The sequence below is a fragment of the Cygnus olor genome, chromosome 2 (genome assembly GCF_009769625.2).
Source record: "Cygnus olor isolate bCygOlo1 chromosome 2, bCygOlo1.pri.v2, whole genome shotgun sequence".
Taxonomy (NCBI): Eukaryota; Metazoa; Chordata; class Aves; order Anseriformes; family Anatidae; genus Cygnus; species Cygnus olor.
In genome coordinates this window covers 14,562,645-14,575,932 of record NC_049170.1, presented here as the reverse complement: position 1 = coordinate 14,575,932, position 13,288 = coordinate 14,562,645, and the positions used below count along the sequence as shown (strand labels likewise).

Genomic DNA, 13,288 nt, shown 5'->3' with positions numbered 1-13,288 from the left:
CTGTTTGATATGGCTGAAAGTCTGTAGGTATATAGGTGATGAACATGTGTCATTTATGTACACTTTGGCTATCAATACATGATATCGTGACAGTGCAGATTATAAGAGGAAAGCAACATTCTGCTTAGTAAACCGTCAACCTGCATGTCTATATTTTTATAATGGTTTTGGGTAGACAACATTTAAATTTGACTTCTAATAATTATAGAAGGGAGATGGGGAACAAACCCAACAAATAGCAGTCCTGGACTGTAAAATATCTGTTTCAGAACCTTTCAGATTGGGTATGTATTCAGATTTTTTCCTAAAGGATTTGTTGATGAATCTGTTGCGATAATGGATGGCAACACATAAACCCTGTGCTTGATATTTTCTGATAACCTGTGTGATGGGAAAAAGGACTAACATAAAAGGGCCAAAGATATTGATCTGAGTGATATTTTGTTAGCTAGTAATTTGCCTCATTTTGCCAACAAATGGGGCTCTGATGTCCTGATGGTTTCCTAATACTCTGGGCTCTTTGCTAGCTGAAGAAAAGGAAGTGTTTAATTTTTAGTGAAAATGAGTGTGGGAAAATCATATCAAAAATATTCTGTTGGGACCTAGGTGTGTTTTATTAATATGGTCAGTGATATTTCAGAGATCCGTGGCTGGCATTTCTTCAGTGCTTCAGTTCTGATCTTTTATTCACGTGATCCTGAAGTGGTCTTAGAATCACGGGGGGATCCTCCCTTGCACTGATGCTCCCATTATTGCTGTCCTTGGCATAGTTTCACAGCTGATGAATTACCAGTGTAAATTTGTTACAGGCACAGGCTTTAGGAGTTTGCTGTGCCCTGTGTACAGAACAGTGCCTGGACTGCTGGCTTGGATCTAGTTTCATTCAAGCTGGTGTAAAGGAGTAAATACTTTAAAGATGAGATTTTTTTTTATTTTTTTAATAAGTCAGCCAGATCTCTTGGACTTATTTTTTTTTTGAAAAAGGAGGGAATGGCTGGAGGGGCTACCCTTATTCAGAGTTACTGGTCTGCCTGTTAGACCAAAGTCACTCTCATTAGGTTGACTTATTTTGTTGGAGCTTTCTTCAGTCTTTTCTGAAGCTTTTAACTGAAATGAAATGAGTGGGTTGAAAGTCTCTCCCTGCCTTCCCCCCCCACCCTCGCCCCATGAGGAGCTGTAGCCTTTCATTTACTTGTTACAGCTTGTTAAGCTCTGCTGCCTCACACGGCTGTCTGTCAGATTTCTGCCTTCTAGTGGAGCTGCTCGAACCAAAACAATTGCACAAGTCCTTTTAAAATGCCACTAGTTTCTGTCCAGTCGAGATTTTATCCTAAATCATTCATGAATTCTGCAGTCATTTTCTTAATTTCTGTCAGTCAGCGCTCTGAATCTTTGTCTTGTTTTACAGCCAGCTCTGTGGTGAGTGCTTTCTGTAGCTTTATGTATAATTCAGGGGAAGAGGACAAAGCTGGGTTTACAGAAATACGGAAGGAAGAAAAAAAAGCTTTACTGGAAAAGCAGTTCTTTGGGCTGCAGTTTCAGTGAGCTGTTCCAGTGACAGAGCATATTAATGACAGCGGTAGGCAAGTGAGGTCACTGTGATGTCAGTGCTCTTGCTTGTAATCCTGCACATGCTTGCTAGTTTGGAACAGTTCATGCTGAGCTCTGGTAGAGGGACAGGAGAAGCCTGTGTGCAGAAGCTGGTCATGGCTGTAACAGGAGATGAAACAGGTAAAAATTATATTAGTCTTTTACATTATATTGGGGATGTTTAAGCAATGCTCCGTGTTTGTGACGTTTTCTTTTGAACTTGTTGCTGTAACTTAATCCTTCAAAACTGGTACAAAGGTTCTGCTTATACCTAGTCAGCCTAGGATTTCAGAGTAATTGTGACAGTTTCACTTGGGGGGGAAATTAGTGTTAGTTTGTAAGTTCTTGTACAGATTGATTCAGATAACTAATATTTGATGGAGGATTCTGCTGAAAAAATCCATTACTTTTAAATCATTTAATGTGGATATAGTCATATATATTGTTATGCTTGTAATTGTTCTTTTTATTTATTTTGTAAAAAATGACACTGCCTTTTTTTGTTTAGCAATAACGGCTAACAGATTTGGTAGCTAAAACAGGCTTAAGCATAGCTGTAAGACAAAGGTGTAAGTTGTTTCAGTGGTATAAATGAACCGTTTTGCTTTTCTTATTAAAGAAAATAGTGAATAGAAGCAGATTTGAGAGCAGAAATTTTAAGTATTGCAATGCCTGCTTGTTTTCTCCTCCGCTGTTAAAATGGTCTGTTCCTCAGCTAATTGAGTTCAAAAGGCTGACGTCACTAGATTTCCTGGAATCGTGTTGCAGTAGGGAACTGGAAAAGTTAAACTCCAAACAAGATACACATTGACGTCAGCTCCAAGTCATGCTGTGATTTAGTCAGTTCCTTTCTGCTTCGTCAATTGCCTCCGGCAGCTCTGTAATGTTAACCAGTTTGCAGCCGGTACCGACGTGCTGCTTGTTGCTGGTACATCTTTTTTCATTAATCCAAAGATATTTATCTTCCCCGAGTCCGTGCTTTGTGTTTTTATACACAAAGGAATAATGATTCATGTCTTGTTTAGCCAGTTCAGTGGTGAAGTTTAAAACCCTTTGATAATTTAGTCTCATCATTATGACTCACAGGAAGGGAGAATAGATACACCAATACGTAGCATGTATCAGTTTTTTTTTTCTCCTGTGTAGTTGCTGAAAGAATTCAAATGCAGGGATGCTCTCTAGTGTTCAAGCTATTTATTTTTCCCCCAGGAGCTTGCTGATACAAGGTGCTTGATTTTTTTTGATAACTTAGGTAATTTTTATTTTTTTCCCAGAAATTAATTTATAAGGGTAGTTGTGCTCTTGTGAATGTCATTTTTTGTTTAATTTCCTGTTAATAATGTCCTTTGTCTAAGTCTCAACTCAAAGCTTTAGGTTTTTGGTGACATTTTTCTCCCTTGCAATTTTAAGGAGGGAAAAAAAAAAAAAAGATGATCTATGGTAATGTGCTAGGAAAATATACCATCTACAGGGTTGTTGCTCTGTTAACATTCTCAGCCCTATGTCTGATACGTAGGAATGACTTTAAAGCTCCGTAGGGTTTCATTAGAAATGAACGCTGTTTTTAAAGGTCTGGCAGTCTGGATCAAGGTGTTGGGGATTTGTGTCTCAGATGCTGAAATGGAAGGTACCCTTCTGTGCAGTACATGTGTATGTTAAACACCATGGTTATGGTGTACCCCATGTGTATGACTTAAACGCCATGATTTTTTCCAAGGGTATTTTAGCCTTCCGGTTTAAAGTCTGTTTCATCTTTCCCAGTCTCTTTTCCGGGGAAACAGTACTTCATTGTAACATTTAGAGATATTACACAAAAATGTGCCGAGTTAGAAATAGTCAATTTGTAATCGTGTCATTTACTTCATCGTAAAGCAAACATTACTGAGGTATGCCTTTTTCTTTTTTCTTTTTTTTTTTTTTATCTGCAGTGCCTGCGTTTGCTAGGTCTGTACCAACAACCGGTTATTTCTCTGTGAGCACACTTGGCAGTTCATAGCTGGGCCAAGTTTTAGGCAGGGACAGACACTCTGGAACATGGTCAGCCCCTTCGCACAGACGTTGTTGCTTGCTTACGTGGTGCTTGTTGATCCCAGCTGAGATAGGGGCTCGCTGTTGTTGAGCCGTGTTGCAGGTGCCTATCGCAGAGTCCTTTTAACAGCAGCAACAATAAGTCCTGTTAGGTAACGTCTGAGTGTAAGTCAAGCAAAGACAACAGAGTTGTTGGTGCTGTCAGGCTGAGGTGACCTGGGTTATGGGCCTTTCCCTGTGACGTGATCTAGAAAGGGCTTCACTTTGTCTTCTAATTCACTGAAGCTAATGCAACGTAAAATATCACCTCTTTTTGTCGTAAGATATCACCTCTTTTTTTCATAAGATATCATCTCTTTTTTTTCCTAGTGAAGAGAGATAGACAAAGGTAGTTCTTGCAGTAGCCTTTATAAAAACAAATGTAACGTGGCCAGCGTGAAGGTGAGCCTAGAGACTCTTTAAAATTCCATTTTTATAAGCTGAAGTATCATCCCCATGATGTACCTGGGGCTCCTAACAGAAGCGGAGAACGCAAATCAAGGGTTAAGTCATTCTGTGATAGCAACACGAGCAGCCCAAGGCCGTGGCAGCTGCCGGGCAGCGCTCCAAGGCCACCTCGGTGGCGTTCGCTGCCCGCCCAGCCCTGGCCGCGGCGGATTAGTCAGAGCCCCGCTGCGCTCCGCCGGCCGTGCTGCACGCCCTGCTGCTGCTGGAGCTGGTATTTAGGGACAAGGCTATGGAATTGTAGTCTAAACACAGCTTGAGCCTATTTTTTCTATTCAGTTAGCGAGCCACCTGCACAAACTGCATCAGATTAATGGTAATTTTTTTGTGAAGTTGAGGATTTGGTTTTGGTTCTGTTAGTCTGTTGTTGACTGATGTCTCTTTACTGCTCCAACTGTCAGCCTCCCCCAAACTGCTTTGTCTACATTTTATTTTTCCAGTTTAAGTTTTTCTGTCACTTTAATATTGCTTTAAGTATAAATTAAGCATAGTTTAACAGCCCCTGAAATTTCATCTTTTATATTCAGTTGCTTTGAAGACAAAAATTGAAGTTCTGTTCTGGGATAATAGGAAATGTTTATGGAGTTGAATAGGCAAATATTTGCTTAAAATTTTAAGAAGGATGCGTTTTTTGTTTGATTTTTCTGTCAGACAAGACAGCACTTAGGACTCTCACCTTGCTTGAAAGTTGAAGTACACAATGCCATAATGTAGGAACAAAGTATTTTAGAAAAACGGAAATGAGGTGAGTGTATCAGAAGGGTATTGCTTCCAAGATCAGATTTCATATCTGCATTTAGTGTGGGAGAGCTCAAAGCCGGCAGGCTTGGGAGATGAGCTTTTGCACCCCTATTACTGTGTAGCTACGCCTCTTCCTGTGCTGCAGCCACTGCTTCCTCATGCCTGCTGATGCTGCAGCATCCTATTTGTGCTCCTGCTCGCTGTGAGCATTTGGCTGTTCCGTTTCATTTTGGCAACAGCAGCTCTCCCCAGTTTTCCAAGGGTTGCCAAGCTGCTTCTCTAAAGGAAGGAGCAGGAGCTGGTACTGTTGCTGTGACAGGGAAGAGGAGCGAGTTGACTCCTGAAGCCCTGAAGCATCTGTTAGGGGATAGTGGTAGTATATAACCCTCAGCAGGACTGTCTTTTCGTGGGATTGTACAAACAGGAAATAAGAGGGCACGATCTGACAGCATTTCTCAAAACAGCTTTCTCTATGTTGTTTGAAAAGAGCCATGTGGAAGCTTTCACAGGCTTCAGTCTGGCCGGCTGGTGGGAGCACGTGCTAGACCAATTTAGATGGCTTGCTTTATAATAGAGAAATGAAAGCTAGTCAGAAAAAAAAAAATCTAGTTGTGACATTACAGGCCTGTGAAATACTTTGTGTAGTACGGATCCTGATAACTCATCAGCCAAATCCTGTTATTTGCAGTGAGACTTTTTGCATAGTTCTTTTTTTTGCCATAAAGTTTTAAATGTGATTCTTTAATACAGCTGCCACTGGAGACATGCCAGCTTACCAGCTTCGAACTCCCACTACTACCTTACCTCAGGGAGTGGTAATGGCAGCCTCGCCAGGGACTCTGCATAGTCCTCAGCAGCTGGCAGAAGAGGCAACGCGCAAGAGAGAGCTGCGACTTATGAAAAATAGGTAAGGCTACATAGCAATAGCTGCTGTTGCTAAATAAATACAGAAAGAAATCATTCTAATAAAGTTTTCTTCTTAAGGTCATGAGTACTGCCTGTGATTGACGAAGGGAAGGAAAGAAATTCTTTGTCAGTCATCCCACCTACTTAGAGAATTGATGAATATTGGACACTAAAAGTTAGGGCTGGCCTTATCTCCGTGGATTTTTAGTTCTAAAATTTTATGGTAATTCAAAAATCAGTATTGGTGTTGTCCAGTACTGGTCATTTCTGTGATGATCCAGAAGTACACTTACTGTTGAATGATTTTATTTTTTTTCCACTGACAGCACAATGACCAGTATGGGCGTGCTCATCTTGAAACTTCCCTGGAAAGAATTGGTTAGAATAATATCTGAGAATCTCATTAGCAGCTGTCCATTTATGATGCTCTGAAGAAGAGTTATTTTAGGATTGAATGATAATTACAGAATTTCCTACCTACCTCGCTACTGTGATAAGTTATTGTACAATGCTCTTGGCATTTAGCAGACTGTGTGAGATGGCTGTATATTTTTTTAAATTAGTTGACATGGAATTGACCGTATGCTGTAAATGCCTGTCTTTCTCTGCACATTATTCTTGCTATTTTTAGGGGACTTCCTTGTTTTAAATCTGTATCAATAGAAATCAGATTAATGCCTTCAGGAAGAAATAGTCTGCTATGCAGATCTCTAATACATTGAATAGCCACTTACTGAATTCATGGTATTGCTTTGCTCTCATGCCTGTCCTTACTTTAAATTACTCACGAGGACTGCTGCATTGTAGTGCCTCCCTTTGTTTCTCCTCTCTTCATTTTTAAAACTAGTCTCTATGCTGTCTCGCATATAACTTGCTGCAAAGTTCTGTTCTCGCAATCTGACACTTCTTAAAGTTCCAAAAAGTTAGCAAGAGTGGAATCCCAGTATTTATAGAACTTCTTTTAGAATCGAACGCTTGTTGAGATGTGCTTCTGAAAATGCTATCTAAAGTGCGTAGCTTCGGTATAACAATTCTGAGCGGAGCTATGGGAATGGCTCTGGACTGTCACTTGCCAACACGGAAAAAAAGTCACTGAAATATGCCCAGGTGGACAGTTCTGAAAGGCTAAAAAACTGTTTGGACTTAACTTCTTGGTTAAAAACAAAAAACTACAGCAGGTTTTAAATTTGGCATCTATCTTTTTATCTGAAGAGAGTAGTGTTATGTTTGTATTTTGTGAAAGTAAATTCTTTGAGTTTGAATTTAAGATTCTGAATGCAGAGATCATACTCCAGATAAACACATGAAATGGAGTATGACTGGAAGAAGAAATGCTGCTTTCAGTCTTAATGTGTCCCTTGGTCATCATTTACTGTGCTTTTCTCAGTTCCTCTGTGTATTCTATCATTGTATTTGTTGGTGCTGAATTTGTTTCAAGTTGGTTTAGTTGTTTTGAATTGCATTTTAACCATGTTATTGCTTATGGCTGTTATCTGCTGTTCTGTTTGTGCAATCCAAGAGTTGTTGTTGTTAGTGGTGGTGGTGGTTGTTGTTGAACCACAGGGATTGCAGGTAATTTCATTTATCCGGTCTTTGCCGTATTGTGGCTGTTCCTGTAGTCATTTGCCTTGTATTGGTTCCAGGGAAGCTGCCAGAGAATGTCGCAGAAAGAAGAAAGAATATGTCAAATGTCTTGAAAATCGTGTGGCTGTGCTTGAAAACCAAAACAAGACTCTCATTGAGGAACTCAAGGCCCTCAAAGATCTTTATTGTCATAAAGCAGAATAACTGTCTTTCATTTGGACCTTGTTTATTATGAACTTTAATCAAGGCATGAGAGGAAGCAATTCTACAGATTGCCATATGAACTTGAGAAAGAGACACTTGAGGCCCTTGTGGAACCCAGTTTTGCTTAGTGTTTTCAGACTGATTTGGGAGATATTCCAAAATTTGGAATTCAGTCGTAGTCTCCCTACTCTGCTGAGCTTTCTAATAGCATGCAAATGGCTTTTTTGTTTGCACTTTTTACTTCTGCTTTTTGCAGGGAAGCTGCTAAAGAATGTCGACGTCGGAAGAAAGAATACATAAAATGTCTGGAGAGTCGTGTTGCAGTGCTAGAAGTTCAGAACAAGAAACTTATAGAGGAGCTTGAAACCCTTAAAGACATTTGCTCTTCCAAAACAGATTAGTAGAAATATTTATTATACTGTGAACTGACTAAAATATTTCCAGTTGCTTTATAAGGCAATACATAGCCAACATGAATTATGGTTTTCTCTTTGTGTCATTTATATTATATTCCAACTTCTAACATTCCCAAAATGCTTTCCTGCTTTTTGTCAATTCATAGCTCCAATTTCAGGTTTTCCACGCTCCTCCTTTCCACCTCGCAAGGAGCCAAATGCTGTAAAAAAAAAAAAAAAAAAACAAAGTGAAAAAGTGCATAATTTCTAAGAGCTGTTTCTTTGCCATATATTTACATACTACTTTTTACGTGTTACTGCTAGTGGCCTGCACATACAAAATATTTTACAGTTGTTTTAAATGAATCACAAAGGTAATGCATCCAGTAATACAAGAAAATCAAACAACCCAAGGTATCTCAGGAAAGAGTTTATAAAAGAATGTTATGATTACATGTATGTACTAGCATACTAGTCTACAAATGATTTTATGGCATATTTTTATATTAGTTGCTTTGTGGGGGAAAAAAAGTATTGTATTGCTGTCACTGAGTGCCATGGTTAAAGATAGTTTTTAATAGAACCATGTTGTTTAACCTGTGTAGTGTCTGATTTCCTTTAAACATCTGGGCTTTTTTTTTGTGGGGGTGGAAGGGGTGGGAGGCTTTTAAACCTGTGAGAGTCTAGAAGGGGAGGAAGGAGAAAGGCATACATAAGCTCTTTGACATGATGTGAAGTATGTTGTAAATATCTGAAAACAGCTCTCTGATATATGACTGCTATTCACTTACATTGTCTGTAGTTTGTGAAATACTTGATTTATTAGAGTTCTATCAAAACTTTATTTATTAGAGTTATATCAAAATTCAATTTTGCATCCTGAATACTTTATTTTAGATTCTGGACAGTTGTACATAGTTACCTGTAGTGAAGGCTGATCCTGTAGTTCTTTTCACGCTTTCTGCAAAGTACCAGGAGGAAGTAAATGTGGCTTACAGAAGGAAGCTTCCCAATGACAAGTAGCAATTTGCTGATTCACAGGGTTCCAGAATATAGGTGAGAACTGAAGATTTTTAAAAACAAACCCGTGCTTAAACCAGATTACAGTTCCGGTAAACGCAGTGTGCCAATTTACCATAGTACTTTGAAAGAAAATGGAGCTTATGCAAAATCTCTTCCAGGTTTTTGTTTAACTCAGGAATTACCTAATTGATTGGTGGCCTGTACAGCCTATGAGCAGGGTATTTGGGAACTTTGCATGTGTGTATTGGAGAAGGGGGGTGGAATTCTGCCGCTACTGAAGTCACTGAGATTTCTTTGCTTAATTTAAACTGAATTCACCTTTAACCCAATCCCACATTCCTTCCTTCTGATACTGTTGGGGTGAGGGGTGTTTTTTTGGTCTTTTTTTCTGTCACTTTCTGAATTTACTTGAAGTAAACAGGATATATTTCTCAAATCCTTTTGAAAATCCCTCTAGGTACCTAAGTGAGACCATTTGTAAGAAGAGGTAGTATCTCTTTTTCCTGCAGCTACATCGATTGATTTAAGAAGGAAACAGATCAGCTTTTGGACCCACAGGCTCTGCTTCCGGTCTGGAACCAAAATGAAGTAAAACTTAAAATAACCTGTTTCACTGTGAAAATGCATCCCAAGTGCTGAAGTCAGCAGGGGGTCCGTGGGTCTTTTGAAGATGGACAGGGTGAGCACAGGCTCTTGCAGGTCTACATTGAAGCCTCTAGACTGCAACAAAAGTGTCCAGCAAATTGTTTGTTGTGGCTCTGTCACTAGAATCTGTTTTCTGTTACAGGTAGGCATTGCTCCTGACTCTCACAAGGGATTTGGAAACTAAGTGGAAAGAAACTTGGGCATATGGTGGATGCCTCTCCTGTACAAACCTCTCTTATCTTCATCTTTCCAGTAGTATCTGGTACTACCTCTAAATAGAAATGACAGGAGGAATCCTTGTCCGCCTCACATCTAAGTAGTCTACAGTCTTTGCTAATGCTCTTAAAACATTTGATTAATGTATATATTTATGTAAACAATGACTCTGGGGAAGGGTGAGGAAGTCTCTGTTAATGACAGAGCTAAACCAAAATGTTCTTGGGTGTATGTTTGGTCATTCTGGAAAAGTCCATTTCATATATTTGTCTGCACTAGGGAAAAGTATTATGCTTTCAGAAAGTCTACTGCACAAAACCTGGCTCATTTGGACCAAGACTGGGAAAAAATATGTTTACGACACATGCTTCTTTCATTCTCAGTTATTTGGCTTGACGTAGCGTTGATGTTGACAGAATTTCTGTAAACTAAACACGTATGGATTTTAAAATGAGAATGAATGTTGGTGAACAAGAACATTTAAGATGTATGGTTGGTAAATTAGATGCAAGGCGCATCTTGTGGTGAAGGAAATGAGTTATTTGCAAATAATTTGTAAATGAAGGCCTGCAGAAATGCCAAGGATCTGATGTCAAATTGACAATGGAAAAACAGAGTACTTATTAATCCTGTTTTGAGTTGATTTGAGAAGGTGCACTGAAAACTTTTGGAGAGTTCCCTGAGGTTAAATGAAGATTTGAAGGAAAGCTCAAAGTACTACTGACATTAGTCAGAGAAGTAACACCATAATTCTTACGTGGAATTGGACTGCTGGAACCATTGAAATGATAGGATATATCCTAGGATATACGAATTAGTTCAGATTATAAAGAAACACAGTATCCTTTGCTGTTAAGGTTCATGTGAATACCAGGACTTGCTCTCTCTCCCTGTTTTAGTTCTTCAGTTCTCTTGAACCAGCCTTTAGCTGAGGGGAAGAAAGAAAATGGAAGGAAGATTACATCTGTCTAGAGCTTTGTCTTTGCACGTGGGGAAGCACGCACAAGTCCAGTGGACTTGGAACATTTTCATTTTTGTACATCTTGAATTACATTATTGATGTTTGTCTGGATTCACGTAGGATGTCTCCAAAAACAACAGCTGCAAAAGAATGGTAGTTTATTCTGGAGCACTTTTGTTCATGGGCTGGACCAAGTGTGGTTTCAGGTGGCTTTCATGTTTTATCCTTAACTTTACGGTCAGGGCAACAGTTGCCAGGTAAGTCTTGTACAGAGAAGTCTATTTAGAAAAAGCAAAGTAAAAATTTTTGGGTTTAATCTTCTGCTGAAATTTAACTTTGGACTCTGCAATAGCATGCAAATGTATAGATTTTATTATACCATATAATATTACTGTACACATTGTTGGTGACTGTCAAATTATTCACAATTTGAATTTTTCAAATATTTGGGATTTAAATGTTTAAAGCACAGTATTACATACAGTACAAAGTGAAAGGGCTGAAAAGAAGGAGGTAGATTGCTTGTTACTCCTTGCTAGTAACGGGAGAATAGCAACAAAGGATTTCAATTAGGTTCAGCCTATTCTTTTTTTTTTTTTTTTTTAAACAAAACAAACCAAAAAAAAAAAACAACCAGCCTTTTCTGAGAAGGCATACAGGACCCTTGATGCCTGCTTTGGTTCCTTCTGCATGGTTAATGCTTGGCCTTTTAATTATGAAGCTATTCTATGAGGACTTTCATAAAAATTTGTCCTAATCCAGTTGTTGAAGAGGGAACTACTCGTGTGTTGAGCTGCCTGAATTAATATTTCAGATTTCCTGTGCTCTAGGTCTTAGTTGAATTGATAGTGTTTGTATGATAACCAAATTGTCACTCATCGCATACTATCCTTTCCACACCAAATTTACGGTATTAATTCATAATTTTATAATCTTTTTTTTTTTTTTTTTTGAGTGTGACAATCCGTTCTGGTATCTGGTATTATGAAAAGCAAGCTAGGTAACTATGAAGCTCTACCAAACTGTATTAGAAGCATCTACTGTCCTCTTCTGTATTGAAGATGATTTAGTTCCCTCTTTATGTCAGAATCCATAACCACAGAGGTTTGATGACTGTTAATAAGGGAGACTCTTCAAACAACTTCTCGACCACAAGATCAAAACCCACATTCTGTCTTCGAGCATGTGTATCATTGGTTTTAATGCCTTTTCCCACAATTTGATGCTGTTGTTACTTTCAGAAAAAGAAGTTGCTAGGAATGTACAAATAACAACTGGAGATGTGTTTAGTCTTAATTATCTTATTTGATGGCTGTGTCACCATCGCATCGACAAGTTTGGGAAGAACCTACTTCCACAGTGAAAACCTAGCTCTGAGCTCTAGATACCAACATAATTTCCATAGGAATCTGATTCTAATTCAGATTTGTGAACTCAAATGCTTGGTGTGGTACAGGAGAAGGGCCTTTTGGACACAGTATTGTTCTCATTATAGAAACATTAAATGAACTTGAGTTTATTAGAGGAGAACTTGAGCATTGTCCAACCTGTTATTTATCAGAGTCAGGATTTTTTTTCTCCTGTACCAGTTAGAAAGGCTGAAATAATTGTGATTTCTCTTTCGGCAAGAAAATCATATCCATATTGCACAAAACTATTTTCCTTTGCTGAATCTGAGATAGATAGCTGGAGGATCTGCTTTTACTTCACAGGAGTATGCACAAAGGACTGCATGGATTTTTTTATTATTTTCAAACATAACTTCATGTTGCTCAGGGGAAATGGTCTCTTCAAGAATGCCTTCAGCCTCCTAGAGTTGTGGGTGATGAGGAATGTAATAGTCAGCTTCCTCTTAAGGTGCAGCTTTGAGTCATAGCTGTTTTCTTCCCCATCTAAGCAGATGGGGGGAGCAGAGTTAAAAAGAGAAATCTCTAGGCTGTTAGCTCTCGAATGTCTAAACCTCAGCTGATGTGAGCTGGGAAAATTGGGATTAAAAACAGTATATTTTGTGAGTAGGCGTGGGCTTGGTGATTTGGGTTGTGTGGTTGGTTGGTTTGTTTGTTTATTTATTGGATTGTTAGTTCCTATGGATTTTACAAGATCTATTTGCAAGAATAACTGTAGTTTTTCTGCCTGCACAGATGTAGACCTAAAGACTGTAGGCTCTATCATCTCTCACTTCGTTCTCCAGGGTTTTCCTTCCATTTTCAAACATAATTGTTGATCTGTCCTATTATCCTACAGATATCAGAGTAATAGCTAAATCCAGTGTGGTCTTTTTCTGAATGAAGTGTCCCTTCAAAGAGAACAGCAGCTCAGCTGCTATTTTGGATTGCCTCATTTTGCCCACAGTTCTTCTCTGTTTTATCTCACTTCAGATTTTGTGTTTGGGTGTGTACGTGACAAGAATGTGTTGAATGCTGATGCTGAGCTGTTAAGCAGCTGATTTTTGGTTGTTAGCATTCCTGTATAAAATGTGGTCTTACAGGGC

At 38.9% G+C, this 13,288-nt stretch overlaps 1 protein-coding gene across 17 annotated transcripts in view; it reads left to right on the top strand.

Annotated features, from left to right (window-relative positions):
• Positions 1–8,544, top strand: part of CREM (cAMP responsive element modulator) — a 33,407-nt gene extending 24,863 nt beyond the window's left edge. For 12 of the 17 annotated variants that reach the window (XM_040548054.1, XM_040548051.1, XM_040548056.1 and 9 more), the window contains 2 exons: positions 5,614–5,770; positions 7,413–8,544. In XM_040548054.1, coding sequence (XP_040403988.1) covers positions 5,614–5,770; positions 7,413–7,557 — 302 coding nt within the window. In that variant the 3' untranslated portion in view covers positions 7,558–8,544. Of the gene's footprint in view, positions 1–1,168; positions 1,732–3,509; positions 4,439–5,613; positions 5,771–7,412 lie in introns of those variants that run through there. The other 5 variants (XM_040548053.1, XM_040548062.1, XM_040548066.1 and 2 more) reach the window with 4 other exon arrangements.
• Positions 8,545–13,288: the final 4,744 nt, after the last annotated feature.